This window comes from Mauremys reevesii, linkage group 4, assembly GCF_016161935.1.
Source record: "Mauremys reevesii isolate NIE-2019 linkage group 4, ASM1616193v1, whole genome shotgun sequence".
In the NCBI taxonomy this organism is placed as follows: Eukaryota; Metazoa; Chordata; order Testudines; family Geoemydidae; genus Mauremys; species Mauremys reevesii.
In genome coordinates, this window is record NC_052626.1 from 79680829 (window position 1) to 79706713 (window position 25885).

Genomic DNA, 25885 nt, shown 5'->3' on the forward strand with positions numbered 1-25885 from the left:
GGCAGGGAGAGGAAGCAGGGGCTTTTGTCCCTTCTTTTTACTGTTTCAGTCCCCCTGTTGAAAAACATTTCCAGCTGAGACCCAGGAGACAAAGACTCTATGTGGAAGGATGTTCCCTGCAGATTTTTTCACCCGTTTGAACTTCCTTTTTTTCCCCTTCCTGCATGATGACTCTGTTTACTGCTTAAATGCAAATTAAGGCAAACACACGTTCCTTCCTTTGTTTAGGACAGATCTGACTTCTGCTTGGGCAGGGCAGTGGGGTTTGGAACATGTGTTACCACCACCCCATACAAGGAAATCTTGTAACTTCACATACAATGTTGCCACACACATTTTACCAGAACAATACTGACCAGCAAATTAGGAGTTTTCAGATGATACCTTACAAGGCAAACCTTATACAAAGATTATTACAACAGTGTGTAGGGTGTGAATACAGGGATGTATTCTGTCACACCTTTCACCTTTGTATGTCACAATGCCTCAAAAATACAAAGCAGTTTAGATCTAGGGAGCTTGGGCAAGGCTTTCACTACTTTTAATGCAAAGAAATCAGAGGGAGGCTTTACGGGCAGACAAAGCGAGAAAGTGACTGAAGCCATGTCTGTACAATGGGCACAGCTACAGCGCCAGAACGATGCCACTGCAGTGCCCCAGTGTGGCCGTTTCCTACAGTGGGTTGTTCCATCGCTGTAGGAACTCCACTTTGCCAAGTGACAGTAGCTAAGTCAACTGAAACATTTTTCGGTCAGCATAGCTGCATCTACATCAGGGGTGAGATTGGCATAGATTGGCATACAGGCATTGGCATAGATAGGGTGCTCAGAGGTGTGAACCAGGCCTAAGCATGAGGAAAGAGGACAGAGTGTGTGCCAGGCAGAGTTGCAGCCTTTCACAAAGAGGGTGTTACTGTAAGAATCCAGCCCACAGTGTTTCAGTGTTACAGCAGCTACAGGGAAAACGGACAACACTCCTGCCCACATACGGTTGCAATTCAGAGTAAAGTGACTAACCAGGGCCCACAGTTTCATGTAAATTTTAGTGGCAACAACTAAAATTCAGAGTCCCTGCTGGTGAATCAGTCAGTTCCGCAAAGGAGCTTTGGGCTAGCCCTGCAAGGTGATGAACACCTTCCACGGTCACCTGCACCATGCAGCACTGGGCCCTCTAGTAGGATCATACCCTACACACAGCCCATTAGGGTTGCTTTGCCTATTAAGCCCCTCCAAGTTCAGAGGACTGGACCAATCCTAAGGAGTCTCTGGTGGAGCTGTCCCCCTAAGAGCCTAGCAGGGGAAAGTGCAAGGTGCAGGGGAAATTTTATTAGTCCTCTGGCTCGGCTCCTCAAGGCTTCAGCCTTATGCAGTTTTAACCCAATAGGCTGGGCGTAGGATAGAGGGGCCATGGCCGTCAGCAGGAGAAGAAGCAGATTTGCGCTACAGAACATTCGGGCTAAAATCATCTTCTTTCAAGAACTGTGTGGGATAGAGGAGGAGATGTGATTTTTATTTATTTTTTTAAGCACAGCTCTAGCATAAATTTGTCTATTTTCTTTGAAAATCTGGACACCCTAGTGGGGATTTAGCTATCCCATATATGGGTTATTTGCAAAGTTCTGTATATGCCTCAGCAAACTGGACCTAAATTCTGGGTCAAGGTCTCTGGATTCTGCAACTCTCTGGTGCCACAGGCTTGAAAATTCAGCAGCAGCTTCATTTCAATTTTAAGAAATTGAGGTTTGGATTAAATTAAATATGAGAATACAATCAGTACAGAACCCTATTACTGATTTTGATGTCAAAGTAAATATATTTTATGTTGTCTCTATGCTTTCAGTACACCACAGTTTTGTACTGTATGTAGATGTTGGAGGAAGCTGGAGGTTTTGGCAGCTGGGCAAGGAACAGCTTGGGTTTCCACACCTCAGAAGGATTCAGTTTGGGGTAAGCCCATTAGCTGGGTATTTTGGCTAAAGCGGTCAGCAGTTAAATACTTAACATTTACATTTTCCACCGCTGGATTTGAGAGTTAGCAACCCACTGGGATATGAGAAGAAGCAATTCACCCAGCCAAAGCTATCATTTCAGGCTGCCTGCAGACTCAGGTACATAATGTATCAATATGTCAATCTGCAATAGGTTTACATTTTTAAGGCTTTCTTCACATCCATGAGGGATAGCAAGATAACTGAAAATGTGGATTCAGAAACATTCAGCACAGGGTAGATCCTGCAGAAAATCAGGAGTGGCAGAATATACTGGGTGCTGGTTATTTGGTCTTTAGAAGCTCAAAGATCACTTTCAGTAACATGGCCTATAGCGCCTCTAAAGTTACTAAGGCAGCAGATTAGTAACACAAACCTCCTTCAGAATCAAACATTTGAATTTCCACTGAGATCTTAATGAGTGGGTGCATTAGTCTGTTATATTATGGTTTGGTTTAACTACAAGACAGACTTGATAACACTGGGGCCATGGGGATTTTGAAGATAAAATCTCCCTAGACTTCATTAGGACAATCTAAGAAATATGAAGATACCTACTAGCTCATTCCATTCTTGAAGATTCCATGCAGTGTAAGAACTGGAAATTTCCATGAGTGTTGGTGAAAATTACTTCTGAGCAACCAATTCAAGTGACTCACAAAGTTAGCTTTGTCTTAGCATTGAACTATGTTCCATGGAAAACCTTCAGTGGTTGAAACAATTCTTTAAAAAATAATGTAAGAGCCAGCACTCAAACTATGGAAAATATGATTTGACAATTATCTTAGCACTTACTAATAGTGTAGTGTACTCTGTAATGTAACAGGACAAGAAATGTTGAAGGCACTTCATAATTTTCAAACTTTGGAAGATTCAGGTAATTGTCCTGCTTGCCACTAGAGTATTGCGCACATCATCTTGAGGGGAAAACAGATCTATCCTTGGGACAGAGGAGGGCAGGTTGTACATTTTAAACTCATAGACGTTAAGGCCAGAAGGACCATCATGATCATCTAGTCTGACCTCCTGCACATCACAGGCCACAGAGTCTCACACCCCCTCCTGTAACAGGCCAATAACCTCCAGCTGAGTTACTGAGGTCCTCAAATCTTAATTTAAATGCTTCAAGTTACAGAGAATCCACCATTTACTCTAGTTTAAACCAGTAAGTGACCCATGCAAAGGAAGGTGGAAAACAAAAATAGAGAACTTTAGAGAACCTAATGAGAAAAGAGTTCTTCTCTGATAGAGAAATCCCAACAAGATAGTTTGGTTAGTAACACATAGACTGCCCCATTCCACTACCTCGCTACTTCTTGAACAGAGATCCATGGAAAGGGATGTCAACTTTTTATAGTCAATTATGTGCACTGTAAGTTTCTAATTTCACAAACACACCAGGGGAAGATAAATTGCTTCCTTCTTTAGTCTACATCTCATATTGCTTGTCCTCTTATGGAATGCCTGCACTGAAGCTTTTTTGCATCAGTGTGAGCCAGACTGGGGCAAGTCACATTTTTAGTACTTGACTATACTAGAGGTAAAACTCTGGCCCTGTTGACTTCAATGGCTCGTGTTTGGACTGGTGCCGCTGCATGAATGTAGTTATACCAGTGCAGCCCCCACCCCACTCCCAACAACCTAAAATTAACTCAAGTGTAGACTAGCCCTTGCACAGCCAGCATTTTGGGGCATGGACCATCATGTCTTCTGTATTTGTATAGTGCTGAGCATATATGGATCCTAATCCTGATTGTGGTCTTAGGGGCCAATAATATAATAATATCATTACTCTGCTGTTCTATCCAAGTGATAGATTTTACAATTCTATCTGAGTTCCAGTGTTACTGATTGACAACCTTGGTGAAAGAATCCCCATGTTGTCCACAAAACAAGGCAAGGTTCCACTTACTAATATGACTTGGCCCTGAACTGGAGGCCCAGTCAATAAGGATCAGAGGGGATTTTAGTCTATCATTGGTTGTACTGTGAAGAGGTTGAGCAAGCATCAGTTAATGTCACAGGTATCCATTTGGTCTAGACAGCGTTTGAACCTAAGTCCTTCAGGACTTTTCTGATTGGCTTGCATAGTGTAAGCACATCTTATTCAAAGTTAAAAAACAAAACTTGCCTCTTTCAGTATAGTCCAGAACATAGAACATTCAGAGCCAATCAGTGCTTATATACTAGCACTTTATATTGTTCCTTCTAGCATGCACTGCTTCACACTTGTCCACACTGTGATAAAAAAACGGCAGCACTGAGTCTCAGAGCCCGGGTTAGCTGATTCAGTGGGCTCAGGCTGTGGGCCTATAAAATTGCAGTGTACAGGTTCTCGCAGCCTGGGCTCCAGCCCAAACCCAAACACCAACCGTTCAATTTTATAGCCCTCCGAGCCCAAGTCAGCTCACTTGGGCCAGCCATGGCCATGACACAGGTCTTTTATCGCAGTGTAGACGTACCCCCCCAAGTGTATGTTTTCTCTTGTGTTGTAGTTTTTATATCAGGCCTGTCTGTAATATCCGACCACCTGTGTAGGCCCTTCTGGAGTCCTTCACAAATCTAAACAAATATAATGGTTTGCAATGTTTAACAAAAAACCCCAAAGCCAGTTACAGTAATAGTGGATTTCCACTCAGACCAAACTCTTTGTAATATGGACTCACTGCATTACTGTCTCACTGCTGCTAGACTCTTGGCTCACATTCTAGGAAATGTCCTCCCATTAAGTGAAGCAAAAGTTTTCTCCTTCCAGTAAAGAGGGTTGTGAAGATAGGGTCTGAAGAGGTGAAACACAGCTGCCCGCAACACAGGAGTTTATTTTTCACTCAACAGCACCTTTTTTTTTTTTTTTTAAGTCATGCAATCTAATACTGAAAGGAAACAACACCAGTCAGTTATTTTTTTTTTTTTACTACAGACACAGTGCACAAGCTACTTCAGCCACCTCAGGAAGTGGTGCAATTTTTTCTTCTCTTTTACTGGTAGAGAATAAAACCAACACTGAAATCCCTGTTGTTCTCAGCAGTCCTGCTCTTTTTTAAATAGCGCCACTGAATGATTGCAGTACTGAAACCATCAGCATGCCCCTGCACTCATCTCAAACACACTTTCATGTGGTTACATCTAACCACAGATAATGACATTATTAGTTAAAGGCTGTTACATTTATGCACATTTGTGACTAATTACTGTACCTCTTCTCCAGGCTTTAGATTTTTGCTCCACCACAAACTGGAATTACATTTCTGGGATCCCAAGATAGTGATCAGACTAAATTCCTGCTGATAGGGTGGGGTAGGGTTCGTCCCCCCGCCTCTAGAGAGAGAAACTTTCATCCACTATTTCTAAATATTGGGGGGGGGGGGGGCGGGTTTAAGTTACACTCTGAGAAACTGAGCATCAGTGTTGGAAACATAGGAATTCCCGTACCATATTAGTTTATCCAGTCCATGCTTTGCACTTATCTCAAAGGATTCTCAAAGCACTTTATAAAAGGTGGACATCAGCCCTAGTTTACAGAGGGGAAGTGATTTACTCAAGGCAATACATCAAATTATTGACAGAACCGGGAGCAGATCACCTTTTTTCCTGGACCCAGCTCCACCCCTGCCCCCCAGTCCTGTGCTCTAACCACTGGAGACTGCTGCCAAACCAAGGCAAAAAGCAACGTCAGTGCACCCAGTTCTCTATTAGAGAGCTCAGGAGAGGCATTTCCTTCCTGATCCCAGCAGGTGATCACATCACATACTGAAGCATGGGAGCTGGTCATCTTTATTTTACTATGTATAACAACAAATACTATTGAACATAAGACTATGCAGCCCTTAGTAAAAAAAAAATTCAGATACTGTATTTGATTCCATGAACCTGTGTGGCAGAGAACACTGAATGCAGGCTACCTACTTGTAAGAAGCGATTCTATTTATTTTTCTACATATGAAAAAGTTTTCAAGAGCAAACTAAACCAAATTAAAAACTGAGCAACGTTTAGTTATCTGTTAAGGAACACGTCTTACCTGGAAATAATCTGTGATGAAGGATCCAAGTTCACTTTTCAGCAAACGTCTGAAAAGAAATGGAACATGAGTTATAAACTGGTTGCAGGCAGGGGTGTCATTCGCTATGGGCAAAGGAGGCAGTTGCCTCCTCGACATGGATTAACCCCTCCAACCCCCAGACTTTACATAGGTCTATGGCACACCATTATGTCTTCCAGTTTTTGTCCTTCCCCACTTTCCCTGGACCTTGCAGGGTATAATATAATCACATATAATGTTCTATACTCTGACACAAATTTGCCTCCCACAGAATTTTTCTAAAATAACTCCTCCGCTCATACATAAATTTACACTGCCATCACCTCCATAGTCATACCACAGACATCCTGATATGTGTAAGTGGAACACCATGAAGAAAGGAGAGAGTCATTCTGGTCAAAGGTAGATTCCCTTCATGTCTCTGCATATAATAACCTCCTATAATGCCAATGGAGGTTATGTACAGACTAGGGAGGAATACATCCTCTTCCCTAAAGTCCGGTATAGAAAGACCTTACAACTAGCGGTGGCTGAAAAACATGGTTCCCTACCGCATAAAAGATTTTTTTTAAAAAACAATAAACCGTTTTCATTGTAGTCAACATTTTACCTGTTTTGTTTTAAACCATGTGACAAAATTTCTACGCAAAAATTTGTTTCATTTCAAATTTAGGGGATTTCCCCCACCCACAGTCTTCATTTGGAGAATGGAGGGTACCGGGGAAGTAAAGTGAGAGAAAGTTGTTACCCTCTCTTTAAACAAAAAACCCCCACAATATTTCCAGTTTGGGGGCGGGGGGAGTGTGGGGAAAGTTATTAAATTAAGAGAATGTTGTTGTTAGGTTTTTTTTAAATGCTAATTTTTTTGACTAAATAGATTTTCAAACCAAACATGGGGGAGGGGTTGCAGCATGCCCAGAAGATTAGTACTGTAATGCCTATTTTACTGATGGGGATACTGAGGAACCGAGAGGTGACTGTGCACAAGGTAAGAACATAAGAATGGTCATATTGGGTCAGTCCAATGGCCTACCTAGCCCGGTATCCTGTCTTCTGACAGTGGCCAATGCCAGGTGCTTCCGAGGGAATGAACAGAACAGGACAATTACAGAGTGATACACCCCATGTCATCCAGGCCCAGCGTCTGGCAGTCGGAGGTTTAGAGACTCCCACAGCAAGGGTTGTGTCCCTCACCATCTTGGCTAATAGCCATTGATGAACTTATCCTTTTTTTGAACTCAGTTATACTTTTGGCCTTTACAGCGTCCCCTGGCAATGAGTTCCATAGGCTGACTGTGCATTGTGTGAAGAAGTACTTCCTTATGCTAGTTTTAAACCTGCTGCCTCTTAATTTCACTGGATGACCTCTGGTTTGTGTGTTATGGGAAGAGTAAATAACACTTCCTTATTCACTTTCTCCACACCTTTCATGAGAGGTCATATAGAAAGTCTCTAGTGGAACTAATATTAGAGCTAGGGAGATGTTTGACTCCCAGGTTCATGATCAAAGCACTAGACAATATTACCACTATTTTTGCAGTCTTCAGAAAAAGTCAATTTTCATGATAAAATATTTCTTACATAAAATTACCTTTTGGTGCTTCAACCCTCTGAGGATGTATAAAGGTCTTTACATAGGAACATATGTATTATGTGTACATATTTCCCATTAGATCTCTGCATATATGTACACACATGAGGGCCTTTTGGACGATAACAAAGGTCTGTAGAGTTTTCAGCATATGTACCTATCTCCCACTAATGCAAAGGGATGTGGGGGATGAGGAACGAGGGGGAGAGAAATATGCTATATGGGCTCAATGACAGGGAGAAAACACCACCATAATGCTGCATCAGGAGCGACTGGAACAGGACTGTATTTTGTCAACCAGTTTAATTTAGCAATTTCGGGCATTTTGCAGGAGTGATTGCATTGCACAACACTAAAATTAAACATCCCTGTTTACCAGCAGAATCTTTCCTCAGAGGGTGGACAGAGCTGGAATAAGAGACTCAGACTCACTGTTAAATTCTTTCTCTAGGGGATGGCAACTATAAGAAGGTTAGTCTTTTGGGGCCTGATTTTCAGAAGTGCTCCCACTGGCTTCAGCCAGATCACTGATGTGAAAAAAACAGGATATTTAGTCAGTGGACGCTGAATGAATCTGAGGACTCAGAGAGTGAAGCACTGGTGACAATTCCTCTCCCTTGCAACTGAAGGCTCTAGGCAGGGGGTCCCAAATTGTGGTACATGTACCACTGGTGGTACGCAAGGCTGATGTTCCAGCCATTCACCTCACAACATTTTAAGAAGGTGAGACATGAACCAATACATTTTGGCACCTGCTGCACTGGGGAATCGTAATTGTCTCACACTAACACGTGAGCTATACTTAGATGGACCTAGTTACATACCTCAGCAGTGTGAAAAATTCACACCCTGAGCACCATAGTTAAACTGAACTAACCCCCAGAATAGATGAAGCTCAAGAATTATTCTGGTGACCTAACTACCACCTCTTGGAGAAGTAGATTACTTACAGCAATAGAAAACCCCCTTCCATCTATACTATGGCACCTTAGCCCATCGCTATAGGGCCTGTAGTGTAGACATGGCCTTACTATGGCCAGCTCATTTCCTGCTTCCTGAAATTCCACCTCTCTGCAGCATTCTGTCACCTTGGATGTGTCTATGGTGGATATGGAGGATATATTGGCCTAGCTATGCCAGCATAGCACCGCAGCACAGATGCAGCCTATACCAAAATAAGGGTTTATTCCATTGGTGCAGGAACACTGCCTCCCCGAACAAAAATACTTACATCACGGGAAGCATCAACATAGCTGCCTCTGCACTGGGACTAAGGTTGGCATAACTATGTAGGTCAGGAGTCTGGTTTTTACTATGTGGACCTAAGTATAGACCAAGCTTTCCCCTTGCTGAGCTCCTTACCTCTTCAGTACAGGAAAACAAAAGAGGAGCTATTGAAGCAATCTCAAATGTCAGGGAGCTGGGAAACTCTGTGGCAGCGATCCAGAGCAGAATGTTACCACTCTCTTGTTCCCTATTCCCATCTTTGCTACCCCATTTAGCGCCCTCTCACTCCTCCCCCATATCATGTAAATAACTCCGTGGAGCATCAGTGGGATGCTGTTAGTGTTTTTGTTTTTTCTTTTAAAAAACATCTTGCATTGGGCGATGTCAGTGGGTAACATGAACCAAGTAATACAAACCAGGAAAACACACTGACTCAATCTCATGGCACGCAAGAACTAGCCTTTCACCAGGTTTGTTTCTTTGCCAGGTCTCAGGCTAGTGTGCACATCTATTGACAGTTTGCCAGAAAAAAGATTTAGAATCACAGGTGCTGAGTGCAGATCTGCATGTGTGCAAATCCATATCCTTTGCTCTGTAGGTTGAAATTAATACATTACCCAATGAATTGGGAGGCTATTTTTTTAAGAACAGACACTCTGAGACGTAACCAACACTGGGAACACTTAGAACATTAAATAAAAGTAAGTGTGTTTATTTCATGATTGTGCTCCCAAGCTCTAGAAGTGTCTCTCTATTTGGAGGAACACACTCTGCATTTAAAGGTGGTGGGAATATTTCTAAATTTCACCAAAAAAAATCCTGTTCTTTAACAAGCTCTTTACAGTCTGTATTAATTTCAGCAAGATAAACCAAATGCACCACAGACTACACTATTTTGAAATCATTAAGACATTTATTTCTAAACTATTTCTTCATGTAGATCAAATGCAGCTCCCCTTATGGGGCACTAAATCTGGGGACTTCTGACTCCTGTGGCAGCACCTACAGAGGTAATTAAAGGCACGGAAGGTACGGTTTTGTTACTCAGAGGATCTTAAAAATGGCTGCATGGAATTTTATGAAGCTTTGACCTTTGGGCTGAGATAAAGTGGGAAGAGTTTCGTGCCCTTTAGGTTTTATTTTGAAAGTAGGGAAAGGGTTGGTTAGGCTGCTGAAAATAAGGGTTTCAGTTGGAACAGCCATCTGAACTTAGTGTACAACAGAACTGCAATAATGCCACATGGTTAATCTTTTACATAAAAGGTGTCAACTTCCCCTTCTGTGACAACATTCAAATTGAGTACATGTGTATGTAATGAGATAGCTGATGGAAGGAAAAACACCACATAATAGTAATATCTGTGGGTGTCCGCCCCAGGAAAGTATCTTAACCAGTACTGAAGTCAGTTTAAAGTTCTCAAGTAGACCAGACTGAAAAATTTTCAATACAGCTTCAGTCAGTGTAGCCTAGCTACACTGGGGAAGTTTTCCTAACAATTTGAACCCATTTTCAGACCAGTTTAGCAAAACTGATAGTAAAAACAGGTGGGAGTTGTAGTATAGGCCTGGATTCAAGCAGCCAGGGCCTTTTTCACTGAACTGGTTTTGACGCTGCATTCAGCAGGTTTTGAAATAAGAAAATTTCTCAATGTAGGAAAGACCAGAAAGTGAAAGGGTGAATGGACTCTACTACAGAATCAAAGTAGAACCAAAATTCAGTCTCAGTGTCTCAACAATATTGAAAATAGCTCGGTCTGGTCTCCATAAGAAAGTAAACCATTTTGCAGACCTGTTGCTGAAGTCCGTTTTCAGCCAAGATTCAAGTCGCCTAATGTAGAGTGGGTTTTTAAGTCACCCTTGACTAGGAGGTCTTAGTTGAATCAACCCTGACAACCATAAGCATTCAAACATCCGTGAGATTTGCCTAAAAATCATGGGCTTTTAAAAATAACTAATGTTAGGCAAATAAAAAGAATCTTCTAGTTTGAACCATTAGGGTTCACATTTTCAAGCTTTTCTTCACCACCATGAGGGCTAGTATCTTATTTATTTATTTATTACAAGAAAGCAGAGAGTCTTCCATAATCACATGACTCTGGGAGCTGGAGCTTTAGGAAAAACACCAAATATCATGTGGCTAATGAAAAAATTGTAAGAGTTGGCAAGACTGCTTTAGTATCTAACAAAGAAGATAAAATCCCAAAGAAGGGAAAAAATCCCCTGTACCCAAATCAACACGCATCCATGCAGGCCAGAACAGCAGATGCCAAACCTTAGATACATATCTCCCATCCCCCAATGGCAAAAGAAGAGGAAGTTGAACACAGCCTTTTCCCTTCCCCCACAAAACTCCACCCCACCTCACCACCTGGTTGACACCAAAAGGGCTCTCTGCACACAACTTGGCAACATACCTGATGTTTTCGTTGAGGGTGTAAAGTTCATTGTTTTGCAAGCCTCCCCCTTTGAACACATTTATCACTGCTGTTTGAACACTGCCAAAGAGAAATAAGACAGTACAACATCCATAAATAACACACGTCAGGATGATTTAACACACCGAGCAATGTGAGCTAGCTGCCAACAGCTGAGTGGACATAATGGGGTGGGGAGTTTAACTGCACTTATATACTTCCACTTTTTCTCCCCTGGAAATCACTGCTCTTGTTTGTCTGTGTTCTACAGGGGAGACAAATGTATCTACAGTGATTAAAGGGAAAACCATTACACAAAATGCATAGAAGTTCTGGGCTGTGGCACATCCACATTCTATACAACTTACAATCACGGCTGTACCAGTGCTTCTGGATTCCTGCAGCACCTAACCCAAAGCATCCAGCGTTGTTCCTGGGATAGATGACTAACTAAACCAGTGCATCTGAAATATTTGTGGGTTCTTGTCCACATTGGAGCGAGTTCTGTAGACAGCACCAGTGTGTACAATGGTTTGATTGTTAGTGGAGATGAACACAGTCTCTCAACACCATTAAAGAAAGGACAGTTGAAGATTGTTAGAACCAACCTGTATCAACAATGAGTCAGTTTCCCAATGCAGACAAAATCTGAGGAGCACCCAAAATTCATTCATCCTCACTAGCAGACTGATTAAGCTGAAAAAAAGTCTGAAATACCTTGGATCAGTCACCTGAGGTCAAAATCTAGAGATCTTTACAAACAGAGCTACTTTGGGCCTGGTACTGGCAGGGCCTCACCTGTTCCACGCAGAGTTGGAGCTAAGCTGCAAAGCCTGTCGTGCTGCTTGAAAACGTGGCAAGTCACTGAGCACCGGGGAGCTCATGAAGCGAGGCCTGGGCCTTCGAAATGAACCCATTTTCTGGAATGGGACAGCAAAGGGTGGGGCTAGGGTGGAACCCCCAGTCATAGATTCAGCTGGACTGAAAGGTGTCAAGGGGGCCAGAAGTCTTCCCCTCTTGAAGGTCAAACTAAGGAGGGTATCAAGGTTGTGAGTTCTCTGGCAAACACTGGGCTTCCTTCCTTCAAATCCAAGGGTTCACCCTGTAACAAAAGCAAAGAGTTGATTCGTAATTGCTGGGCCTAAACAAACATGCACTGTATGAAATGCCTTAAGATAGGTGTTTTCCAAGATACCATTCAGGAAACAAAATAGTTCTGAAGACTGGTGAAGAGAAGGAAGAGTGTAGGGCACATGAAGGGAGCAAGGAAACCTACATATCCCCTAATCCACCCCTCCCACAAGTGTACACTTAGGACAAGTGGCAGGTAGCTCTTTGAAAGCAGCCCCCCTTCCCAACCTGCCCCTGCAGCAGTACCTAATGGCAGCCAGCCATGGGAACAAGCCATGTGAATTAGGTAACAGCCCAATGGCCCAAGCATCTCTTCTCTCCTCCCATTTAATTTAGCTCTGCTGTGAGAGCATAAGTGCCTAAATACTTCTGTTAGAGCCACTTCAATCTGGAGCTACTAGTGCCATGCCCATCCCAGGCAGCATGGAGGGAAAGACACAGAGAATAGAAGAAAGAAACAATCATACAGGGAGAAAGAAGATGAAGAGACAATGTCATCTGTAACTTTTCTGGGGCGTGAGGACATGATGGGGAGGAAGTGAAGGCTACCCAAACACCCATTGCAAGGAACAAAATAAGGGGACTGCAAAAGTGATTTGAGAATCAATGATGTAACATAAGGAGGCCTGGAGGTTTTACTCCACACAGCCAGGTGCAACTGATAGACCAAGTTTAAAATGTAGAAACACTTCCCTCCCAACTGTCATCTTCCAAGACATGATTAAGTAGCCTTGGGTAAACTGCAGAAGGGTCAGAAGTTAGGTGGAATTTGGATAAACTCTCAAAAATTCGTACACTTAGCCAAAACTTTTGAAGCCTCTCCTCTCCACCTCCTACCCACCTCCTCCTGTAGTATTTGGAGAGATGGTACTTTAGAAGTTTTCCCCCTGACCTGCTTGAAAACAACAGCTATGCTTAGCTAAGCTGCACAGATGGAAGGCAGGAACCCCTCTTTTCCACTATGCCTCCAACAGGATAGCAAAAGACAATATAGTCAGCCAGTGAAAATCCAGTTTAGAAACACTGCACCAACACAACAAATTCCCATTGACTGGTCGTTCCCTGAAGACATGAACCCATTTCTAGCAGCTTTCAAATTAACCTTTTCATGAGTGACAGGCACATTTTTTCCCTACCAAACTAGTCCTGACTCCACCTCCCCACCCCCACCCTTCGTATCCATCTGCCAGGTTATGACCTACTGATTTAAGACTTGTTTGTCCTCAGGACCTTGTCTCAGACTTCAAGGAAGCCCCAGAATCTATGACAGCTAAAGAGCCTGACTGATTTAGGCATGGTTGCTGTGACCCTCCTCACCACTGCATTTTTCCCACAGAGATGCCATTCATTACAAGGGTATCAGAACACTGTGTTATGACTACAGATTGGTGGATCATCTTAAAGAAAATAACAAGACTTGAACCTCATTCTTGTTAAGTACTAAGAATGTTCTCAGTGCTATACAAGACACTAATAAATAGTCATCATCCCCAAAGAACTTAAAGTCTATTCATCTCTGTCCAAAGCTTCACCCAGATTCTTTGTACACGTTCAATACAGTTTGGATAAGAGCTCTGTGGCACATGCAGCAGTGATGTTCCAATTCATTTTTTTTCTTGGCACTGCACCTTTAAATGATGCAGAACCCAGTTAATCTGCTGCAAGATGAGCCTAAATTCTACACAGATGCTCAATGGGGTGGTAGATTGGAGATTCTACATCTACTATATTTTGATTAAAAATATAGAGGTTTTATAAGTTAAGTGTGAAAATGAATAATACGATCAGGACAGTATCACAGCTGTGTCATATTAAATTTCATGTGTTTTACACTGTCCTGACATTTAAGTGTGCTACAGATTCTGGTATTGAAAATGTCCAGCCACATTGTAGAAGTTGCCAAGGGAGAAGCTGAAAGTTTGGGTAGCTGGGTACAGGGAAGTCAGCTCTTTTGGAAACAAAGATTTAACATTTAGAACAAAGGTTTGGAATAAGTAAGTTAGCTGGATGCTTCTGCCTAAAAGATTAGCAGTGAGATAGTTAAGTGATGACATGTATCATCTTTAGGTTTCAGAGTTAAAACAGCCTATTGAAATGAATAAGGGTAAGTTCACACCTCTCAGAGTTATTAATTCAGGATAGACATCCAAGATATGTGTATGCATTTTTCAGTGCCGATGCAGTGCAGTATAAACATTATTTTACACCAGGTACAGGCATTGACACACTATGTCACAAGGCAGTGTACATAACCATAGTTAAGACACGTGAGCTAGTCCTTAAAAAATGCATACAGGTTTTCCTAACTACGATGACTGCACTGAATTAGGTTCATATTCTTAATTGTAGTTAAGAGGGCTAAAACTTTTCTTAAAATGAAAGCTTAGATTCTGGAGCATAAATTTGTAGGAGGAAATGGGTTCTGCAGCAAATTCCACTACTACAGCTGCAGAATCTTTCAGGGCCCTCCAACAGATTTCTTGAATGGCTCTTACTAAAGAACGTGCTCACTCTTGCTCATTGCAATTTACATGCTGTTTTCCTTAAGCTTTTGTAAGTCACACAGACAGATAGTTCATGGTCTGGTCTGTGGATAAAAGATGAATATTCCCCTATGCCAAATCATACTTTCATGCACATCTTCAATTCCTGTGCAACAATCCTAATTACAGGTCATCAGCAGGAACTGAACCTGAGACCTACAGCACCAAGGGCCTGATCCAAAATCCACTGAAGTCATTGGGAGTCTTTCCATTGCTTCAGGACCCAAAGACAAAAGCCTCTTCCATTTAAGTTAAAGCAGCAAGTGTTAACTAGTAAGAATAGTAGGCTATTATCCTTTATGTGCACCAGTCACTAGAGGGCATCAAAACACAATTAGCCAGTGTGTTGCCTGTCTCCAAATGGAAGTGTCAAAAACTGTGGGAGCCCATTTTCCCCATCCTACAGTCTACTTTTGTTATTTTCAGACCACCAAAAAGCAGGAGAAAAGAGAATGCTCACGAGACAACATTCTGTTGATAGAACAAGCTTAAATTTTGCAGACCTGGGATAGCTCAGTGGTTTGAGCATTGGCCAGCTAAACCCAGGATTGTAAACTCAATCCTTGAGTGGGGATTGGTCCTGCTGTTAGCAGGGGGTTGGACTAGATGAACTCCTGAGGTCCCTTCCAACCCTGATATTCTATGATCATTTTACATTTTGCTAAGCATCCAAACCAGATCCTGAACCTCCCATCACTACTCTGCAGTATCTGCCAAACAGATGCATTTCCTAGACTTGATGGAAACCAAATTTTCCTTCTACAGTAATGAGACCCACACCCCATCCCCAGACAAAAGGTCCCCAAAACAAGGCTTCCTTATAAACTCTGTCTCTTCTATGCAAGCAAATCTTGTTAGTTGGCTGTGTCCATTTTGCGTGTTCTGTAATGTGTAATTTACAGCTTGTGCTGAGACTATCTTTGTGGTTAGAGAGGCATTAATATAGTTATAGTTTTGTAAGGAGACTTCATGATATTCCAGCTATTTTGGCTACCAGGAATGCCACAGTGCATAACAAAATGCTGAGTATGACAAGTTTATAACTCTTTCTCCTCTGTTTGGTATGAAAACGCTAAAGAACCAATTAGATTAAAAAAGATTTCAGCAAAAGGTATCCCCCGTTCCTACTGCTCTTCACTGAGTCCTGTCCAAGATTTTTCCTCTCCATGTCTCTAAAATGTTTCATGAGATTATAATAATAATAATAATGCCACCAAGCCTTATATAGCACTTTTCATCCATAGATCTCAAAGTGCTTTACAAAAGGAGGGAAGTATCATTTCCCCATTTTACAGATGGGAAACTGAGGCATAGAGAAGTAAAGCGACTTGCCCACAGTCATCCAGCAGGCCAATGGCAGACCTGGAAATAGAGCCTAAGCCTCCCAAGTCCCAGTCTAGTGCTCTAGCAGCTAGGCAATACTGCCTTTCATTAGTGCTCATGAAAGGTGTCAAGCTCTGGAGACACAAGTTCAGGCCACATATAGCACTGGGCAGCAGCATTGCAACCTATCCCAGTACAAGCACATGGTTCAGTGCTGTGAAACACCTCTAGATGCAAGAGAGTAGCGCCCTCTTCATGGTAATTTAGTCATTGTCTTCTTTGGCAACATGATCCTCTACCCAATCTACTTAATTATGTTGGATGTTTTTCAGATATGAAGCTTGTCAAAGTTCAAGAAGATGTTTTATTGTTGTCTTCTCCCCACCCCAATCCCACAGGCCCACACCCAAACTGATTCACTCATCCCTAATTATAAGCTTAATATCTGTCTGCCAAAAAGCCTTTGAAGCCCAAACAAAGCAGATCTGTAGTTGATACACACACAAGATAGCCCACAGAGTTTTGTGGTCTTTAAGTGCACAAACAATGCATGATTGGGCACCAGCTTTCTAAACTGGAGAATATGCGTAACCTGACAATGAAGCAACGTTATCCATCTGCAATATGTTACATTTCAGAAAATGCTTTCATTACAGATTCCAAACAGGGCAAGAGGAAACACATGTACAGACACATGTCTGTTGGAAGCTGATATTTCCAAAAGTTAAGTAAGAAATAGCCTCACCACCAGTGAAATTAAGGGACCAATGCTAGTTTATAATTGTTTGTCTCCAGATAGTTATGAAAACCACCGAAGAATTCATTATAAAAAGATTTTAGCCAAAGGTGTCCCTGCAGTAGGCAAAATACATCTGGCTGCCTGGAAGAGAAGAAAGATCAGCAAAAAGACTTGCTCCTTATTGAAACTTCAGGAATACCAAAGAAGGGGTGACAAAGGGAGAAAGTTGGCAGCACTTCAAGAATATGCATCTTCCAGATGATGCAGCGTTGATTTAAAAAAACACAAATATTTAAACAACAAATATTTAAATAACAAGAGAACAGACTGTTTGTGTCTTCAATTATTTTTACTTTTCCCTGGTATTTTCTCTGCAGATCCAGGGCAGCAGGGTCCAATATGCACTGGAATCCAGTTCCTTTGGAAAGGCAGCACGGGTGTTGGAAGGCTGCCAGCGGAGGCAGGCGTTGCAGTAGCACAAGGGACAGAAAGGCTTGCAATAGGATAACTGGCACCGCTTGTATTTGTCAAGACCAAAAGTAAATTCACACCAAGCTGCCACAAGCCAAAAAGCAACTTTAAACCAGATGCAGAAGGAAAAAAATCAAATGAGCATTCTTCACCCAACAAAACCTTCACAGCCTTCCTCAAATCTAGCCACCGGGAGGCTACAGTTAGACTCAAGAGGTAGCACCAAAGCAACACAGATATTATTGTAAGGCACACTTAAAATGGAATTAAAAACTCATGCAACTGGAAAAAACAACATATACCAGAAACTTTTAGGACTCTTGCATAAAAATCTAGGAAAAATAATAATTTCAAAAGGGATTTCCCACTGTGCCAGCTTTACAATTCCATGAATGGCTTCCCGCAGTAAAAACACAGCTCCACCCCACTCAGCCAACTTAAATAGATACAAAACGGTGCAAAAAGAACCAGGCAGGAATTTGTTAGCTGCTTCTTTTTCAAGCCCAGTAAATATTTAACAAAACACGTGATCAATGAAATGATGTGTGTTCAGCTGATACAATCCAGTCACGATTATTTCTGAATCACATTTCTTTACATTATTTACTTCAAGGCCACACTGACAAAGGCAGATAGTCCACAAAATTCTACCTCAGTGCCCTTCAGTTCATCAAAACAATGTGTGCATGCGCATGAACATAAGGGCTTGTCTACACTTACAGAGCTGTCCTGGTGCAGCTGCGTTGCTTAGCTTAGCTGCCATCAGCATTGGTACTTCACCTCCCTGAGAGGCGGCAGCTGTGTCGACAGAAGTCCTCTCACCAACATAGCATTGTCTACATGGGGAGTTAGATTGGAATAACTGCGTGATTTTCCATGCCTCTGAGCAACGTAGTTATACTGACATTAGTCAGTAGTGTCGACAAGGGCTCAGTTGTGGTGTTTTTAAAGTGAGCGCAGATAGTTCCTGCTACCCTTAAGGCTGCAATCCAATTTCCATTTGTTTTTCCAGTTGCTCAGTTTCCTCAAGGAAACGTCACGTGAGTTTGATTTTTGGAGGGGTAGAGTGAGAGAAGGAAGAATGAATTTAAACCAAGTCAATTAAGGTTTTAATCCTCATGCCCACCCCTCTCCCCAAAAAAGCACATAGTTAACAAAACCCCACTCTAAAACAACAGGTCTTGATCAGAAATTATTTTAGCTAATTCAAGGATAGGTGAAACTTCAAAACTGGCTTGTTTTGTAGCTCCCATAGGGCCTGATCAAAGTCGATGGGAGTCTTCCCACTGACTTCCATGGGATTTTAATTAGGCCCACTGAGCCAAGGTATTTAGGTGCCTAAAGACAGAGATAGAGATTTTCAACAGCACATAAGTGCCTATGGGAGTTAGGTGCCTTTGAAAACCCCACTATGTGCCTCTCTCTTTCTTTCGGCACCTAAATACCTTTTAAAATCTGGTCCATAGCAACTACAGGACCTGATCCAAAGCCCACTGAAAGTAATGGGAATCTAACCATTGACTTCAAAGGGCTTTGGATCAGCCTCTTAGAAAGCAAGGCAAGGATCTAATCCTGCAAACCTTTATTCATGTAAGCAGTCCTATTGCCTTCAATAGGACTTCTCCTGGGAATAAGGATTACTCATTATTTATTTACTCTAGTGCTCAGTATAGACTAGGTATTTCCAAACACTGAACAAACACAGCCCATGCTCCTAAGAGCTCACAGTCCAAGGATGAGAGTAGGGTTTGCAGGGTCAGACTACAAGTTTGAATACACCCCTCTGATAAGATTGTCAAATTCTCAGCATTAAGAGACAACAGCTTCTGCATGCTGTTAGGTCTTGTCTACACTGCCAAGCTTCTGTGTAGTAAAGCAGCTTTCTGCATTGTAACTCCCAAGGTATATACACTGCCAGGCCACTTAGTGCACAGAAACTGCGCAGTTGCAGTGCTGTAAAAAAAACCACCCTGACGAGAAGCATACAGCTTTCTGCGCCAGGGCTACAGCACCCCGGTGCCAGTGTAGACACCTTGGTCGATTACAGCGCAGCGATTGGCCTCCGGAAGGTTTCCCACAATGCCTGTTCTCGCCTCTCTAGTCATCGGTTTGAACTCTACTGCCCTGCCCTCAGGTGACCAACTGGCATCCCCACCCCATAAATTCCTTTGAAATTTTGAAAGTCCCTTTCCTGTTTGATCAGTGATGGATGCAGTGGTCTCAGGACATCTTTCCAGGTGACCATGCCTGCTCCATGCACCAGGCGATCCCCCAATTGGAACAATGCTCAGCTGCTGAACGTCATTGGCATTTGGGGATAGGAAGCTGTCCAGTCCCAGCTATGCTCCAGCCATAGGAATTATGATACCTACGGACAGATTTCATGATGCATGACAGAAAGGGGCCATGACTGGGACACACTGCAGTGCAGGGTCAAAGTGAAGGAGCTGCGGAACACCTACCAGAAGGCAAGAGAGGCAAACCGCCACTCTGGTGCTGCGCCCATGAGCTGCGGGATCTACAAAGAGCTGGACACGATACTCGGCGGCGACCCCCACCTCCACTGCGAAGGCCACTGTGGAGACTTCAGTGGCTCACATGCCAGTCGAGAGTGGAACGAGGCCAGAGAAGGAAATCTTGGATGTGGATGTGGAGGGGGACCCAGAGGCAGAGGACAACTCGAAGGTCAGAGATGCATGCAGCCAGGAGCTCTTCTCTACCCCTAGCCAGTCACAGTTGTCAGAGCTTGGTGAAGCGAAAACAGGAGAGGAGGCCCCTGGTAAGTGGCTTTGATTTTGGGAATCACTGAAGTGAGTTGTTGGGGGCAGGAGGGTTGCAGAAAGCAGGCTTGTGTCTATCTGATGCACATACCACCACATGCCTCGTCTGTGTGGCAGAACAGGGTGTTGACTTACTTCCTCACTTCACAGGAATTTGCCTCAGATCTCCCTGAAACTCTCATGGAGATACTGGGCAGGTTCTTTGGCACAGCTACTTTGTTTCTTGTCCCATTAAGGGTAAATTTCCCATGCCACTCTGCCGTCACTGGGGGCGGGGATGGGGTGGGGGGAAGAGGGCGATGACACCATTGCTGCACACAGGCGAGCCGCATAAGGGCCAGGGCAGAAGCCGCAGTGGTGGAGAAGACCCTCCCTTGATTTCCTGCTCACCCCTAGCAGCAAGATATCTTCCATAATGAACACAGCCTGTGGAAAATGTGGGGACAATAATGATTATAAGCCCTCCCTTACAGTGCTGGCTCTCTCCAAGAGCCACGTGCCCAGTGTACAATATGGTCCTGGAACTCAGATTTCCCCTGCCCCTGCGGTTACTCACCATTTTGGGGGGCTTGTGGCTCATGTGTGCTTGCCTGGGGTCAGCCAGTTAGTGACAGGTGTGTGACTAGTAGCTATGTTTTGAATCAGTGGTCTGTGTGTTGCAAACAATGCCACTTCTGTAAAATGTGGCATTTTGTTCTTCACAGATATAACCTTGGGAGCCCAGCCTCCCTCTTTGTTATGACCGGCTGAATGGCTGCGCAGAATTAGAAAGCGACCACGAAGAAATAAAGAGGACTTTCTGCATAGAATCATAGAATCTCAGGGTTGGAAGGGACCTCAGGAGGTCATCTAGTCCAACCCCCTGCTCAAAGCAGGATCAAATCCAACTAAATCATCCCAGCCAGGGCTTTGTCAAGCCTGACCTTAAAAACCTCTAAGGAAGGAGATTCCACCACCTCCCTAGGTAACCCATTCCAGTTCTTCACCACCCTACTAGTGAAAAAGTTTTTCCTAATGTCCAACCTAAACCTCCCCCACTGCAACTTGATACCATTACTCCTTGTTCTTTCATCTTCTACCACTGAGAACAGTCTAGATCCATCCTCTTTGGAACCCCCTTTCAGGTAGTTGAAAGCAGCTATCAAATCCCCCCTCATTCTTCTCTTCTGCAGGCTAAACAATCTCAGTTCCCTCAGCCTCTCCTCATAAGTCATGTGCTCCAGCCCCCTAATCATTTTTGTTGCCCTCTGCTGGACTCTCTCCAATTTATCCACATCCTTCTTGTAGTGTGGGGCCCAAAACTGGACACAGTACTCCAAATGAGGCCTCAACAATGCTGAATAGAGGGGGATGATCACATCCCTCGATCTGCTGGAAATGCCCCTACTTATACAACCCAAAATGCCATTAGCCTTCTTGGCAACAAGGGCACACTGTTGACTCATATTCAGCTTTTCGTCCACTGTAACCCCTAGGTCCTTTTCTGCAGAACTGCTGCCCAGCCATTCGGTCCCTAGTCTGTAGCAGTGCATGGGATTCTTCCGTCCTAAGTGCAGGACTCTGCACTTGTCCTTGTTGAACCTCATCATATTTCTTTTGGCCCAATCCTCTAATTTGTCTAGGTCCCTCTGTATCCTATCCCTACCCTCCAGCGTATCAACCACTCCTCCCAGTTTAGTGTCATCTGCAAACTTGCTAAGGGTGCAGTCCACACCATCCTCCAGATTGTTAATGAAGATATTGAACAAAACCAGCCCCAGCACCGACCCTTGGGGCACTCCACTTGATACCGGCTGCCAACTAGACATGGAACCATTGATCACTACCCGTTGAGCCTGACCATCTAGCCAGCTTTCTATCCAGCTTACCGTCCATTCATCCAGCCCATACTTCTTTAACTTGCTGGCAAGAATACTGTGGGAGACTGTATCAAAGGCTTTGCTAAAGTCCAGAAATAGCACATCCACTGCTTTCCCCTCATCCACAGAGCCGGTTATCTCATCATAGAAGGCAATTAGGTTAGTCAGGCATGACTTGCCCTTGGTGAATCCATGCTGACTATTCCTGATCACTTTCCCCTCCTTTAAGTGGTTCAGAATGGATTCCTTGAGGACCTGTTCCATGATTTTTCCAGGGACTGAGGTGAGACTGACTGGCCTGTAGTTCCCTGGATCTTCCTTCTTCCCTTTTTTAAAAGATGGGCACTACATTAGCTTTTTTCCAGTCATCTGGGACCTCCCCCATCATGCATGATGCCATGATGCACTCTGTGGCCAAAAACCAAGAATTGAAGAATCCCAGACACCGGCAACACACTATCATCAACCTCCTGGCTCCAGTCTGTACTCGCTGCATTCCACTCCTGCCCCGTCACAGTCCAGCCCTGTGGACTCCCAGTACCCACTGCACTCAACACCCGTCCCTCTGCAGTTTAGCCCTGCTGAAGTACAATACCCGCTGTACTGTACTCCATAGGACAAGGTTGCACATGATACCTGGACATACACAAATCTTTAACCATCCTGGGACCCCACCTCCTCCTGGGACCCTCCCTTCCCCCCATCCCCCACAGTGCTGATGTGTTTTTTTGTTTGTCTCTCTTCTCCGGTTGTTGTTTTTTATTAAAAGAATTGTTTAGGTTAGAAAGCAATCTTTATTCCATTAACTGAAAGCAAACAGAGCCCTGCAAGGCTACAGGCAATTTTCTTAAACCTTCACAGTGCATCAACTGCACCAATCACAAATCACCTCCTAGCATTACAAACACTGCACTCCTGAGCATAGCAACAAATATTAGTGGCTTTCAGCTTCAAATTGCTGCCTCAAGGCATCCCTGATCCTTATAGCCCCACGCTGCACCCCTCTAATAGGTCCAGTCCTGAGTGAAGCTTTTACCCTTCCCTTCAGAAATATTATGGAGCGTACAGCACGCGACTGTAAGCATAGGAATATTGTAATCGGCCAGGTCCAGCTTCCCACAGAGGCAGCGCCAGCAGGCCTTTAAATGGCCAAAAGCACACTCAGTCATTCTGCACTTGTTCAGCCTGTTGTTGAACTGCTCCTTGATGCTGTCAAGGTGCCCAGTGTATGGCTTCATAAGCCACGGCATTTAGGGGTAGGCGAGGACTCCCAGGACCATAATGGGCATTTCGACTTTCCCTATGGTGATCTTCTGGTCTGGGAAGAAAGTCCCTGCTTGCAGCTTCCTGAACAGGCCACTGTTCCAAAAGATGCATGTGTCATGCACCTTTCCAGACCAGTCAACATTAATGTCCATGAAACGCCCACGGTGATCCATAAGCGCCTGGAGAACCATCAAGAAATATCCCTTCAGACTAATGTATTCGGTGGCTAGGTGGTCTGGTGCCAGAATTGGAATGTGTGTGCCATCTATCGCCCCTCCGGAGTTAGGAAAGCCCATTTGTGCAAAGCCATCCACAATGTCACACATGTTGCCCAGAATCACGGTCTTTCAAAGCAGGATGTGATTAATAACCTTGCACACTTCTGTCAACACGAGTCCAACGGTTGACTTTCCCACTCCGAACTGGTTAGCAACCGATCCGTACCAGTCTGGAGTAGCCAGCTTCCACATTGCAATCGCCATGCGCTTCTCCAATGACAAGGCAGCTCTCCTTCTCGTGTCCTTGCACCGCTCATCACACACTCCCATGAATGTGGCTTTCCTCATCCGAAAGTTCTGCAGCCACTGCTCGTCATCCCAGATGTGCATCATGATGTGATCCCACCCCTCGGTGCTTGTTTCCCAAGTGCTAAAGTGGCATTCCACTGTGGTCAGCACCTCCGTGAATGCCACAAGCAATCTCATGTCATAGCTACTACGTGTGGCAAGATCAGTGTCAAACTCCTCTTGCCTTTGTAGTTTAAGGAATAACTCCACTGCCACTCATGAGGTATTAGTGAGAGCAAGCAGCATATTGGTCAACAGTACAGGATCCATTCCTGCAGACTAAAGAGGTAGAGCATGCAATACACAAACCATTGAAAGATGGTGCCAAATGCGGACGGAAGCACAGGGATTGCTGGGATGCGAAGCAATGCATCACAGGGCATTGGAACAGGACTCAGGATGCCCCATGACCTCCTCCACCTTCCCACAATTCTTAGCGGCAGAAGAGGAAGAGATGCTCTGTGGGACAGCTGCCCAGAATGCACTGTTCTGAATACCGCTGCAAGTGTGAACACGCTATTGCGCAGACAGCTGACAATGTGAACACACAACAGCAGTTTCCCTTCAGCACTCTCTGAGTGGCGATGTAACTGCCAGCGATGTAAGTCTGCCAATGTAGGCATACCCTTAATCACCAATTTTGCTGGTAAAACCAGTAAAGCGTGTAAATTCTGTGAGCAGAAAGTCTAGTTCAAAGAATTAATGAATTTAGTTAAAGACATTAGACTGTAAGTAAAGGACTATGTTAGGGTTCATCCTGTTTCTATTCCACAAAATCAGAACAGGATTAAACATGAGGGGGAAGAAAACATTCCTCATGGCCAACTGCCATCTTACCGGCACTATTTGCCAGTGTTGCTGTACCACTGCAAAGTCATATGTCAATGACTCAAGTTTGCTGTGCTGGTTGCAAGCCAATTTGCAAAGCAGAAAACTTCAACCGGATGAGTATTAACATCACCTCCCCCATGGAGGTACTGGAGATAATGCCACCACTCCACTGCACCCACGCTAACCCAAGTTGCAGTTAGATATTTTACTAGTGTAGACCCTGAATGAAACAACATAATGAAAAACAGGCAACTGCTGCTATAACAAATCATTATTTTTAGAAAGAGATTCACTGTTTTCAGTTTGTCAAAATCAGCTTTTTAAGTACAGGCTTTGATACCAAACCTAAGCTAACAAACATTTTTACTCTAATATAACAAAATAAAATTTAAAACCTGCCCCTCAAAATAAATAAATAAATAAATAAATGCTGTCACTTCTCTCTGGAAAAAAAAAAAAGCCAGATGATAGTGGCAAGTGTGACTTGTGATTAGGGCTAAGTTTTGTTTGAAAATACTTGTATTGTACTAACACCACCCCACCCACTTAACTGGCATCTCCTCCTCCAGGTTAGTTCTGATTTCTCCTAGAAAGTTATTTAACAGCAATAAAAGCCAAAAAAAACCTAAACACAAGCACATTGGAAGGTGAGGACTGAAGCTTCTAGTCATCATTTGCTTAAAACAAACATGCTCACAAAATTATCTGTATGCTGAAAAACAAAATTACTGGGGAGGGGAGAGAGAACTGGATTGTATGTAAGAATTGGTTTAGGTGCTCATGAAGTTAGTGTCATGCCAGCGGTACAGCAGTAGTAAAACAAACAATTATATAAGAAAATATCCAAGTTCAAGACCTACAAAATGACAATATCAGACTCCCCTTTTAATGCATGTTGTTGTAGGTCCCTTACCTTTGGTCAAGAACATGTACATACTAATCTCCTTTCCAAAGTGCCAGAGCAACAACTGCTGCATGCAATTTCACAGCTGCAAGTAGGAGGGGTGATATGACCAGGATTCCCCGCCTCCAGCTCCTCCCCTCTGCTGTCCCCAACAAGAAGGCTGAACTTACCGCTTCACCATTCCTCAGATCCAAAAATCTGAGAAGTCTCAGG

At 43.6% G+C, this 25885-nt stretch overlaps 1 protein-coding gene across 10 annotated transcripts in view; it reads right to left on the reverse strand.

The window, feature by feature from the left end:
* The window catches only part of PRR5L (proline rich 5 like), an 88435-nt gene that overhangs the window by 36017 nt on the left and 26533 nt on the right, over positions 1 to 25885 (reverse strand). For 8 of the 10 annotated variants that reach the window (XM_039538596.1, XM_039538597.1, XM_039538602.1 and 5 more), the window contains 3 exons: positions 12058 to 12361; positions 11260 to 11340; positions 6007 to 6055 (listed from right to left, as the gene is read on the reverse strand). In XM_039538596.1, coding sequence (XP_039394530.1) covers positions 6007 to 6055; positions 11260 to 11340; positions 12058 to 12227 — 300 coding nt within the window. In that variant the 5' untranslated portion in view covers positions 12228 to 12361. Of the gene's footprint in view, positions 1 to 6006; positions 6056 to 11259; positions 11341 to 12057; positions 12362 to 18186; positions 18206 to 25681; positions 25731 to 25885 lie in introns of those variants that run through there. The other 2 variants (XM_039538600.1, XM_039538601.1) reach the window with 2 other exon arrangements.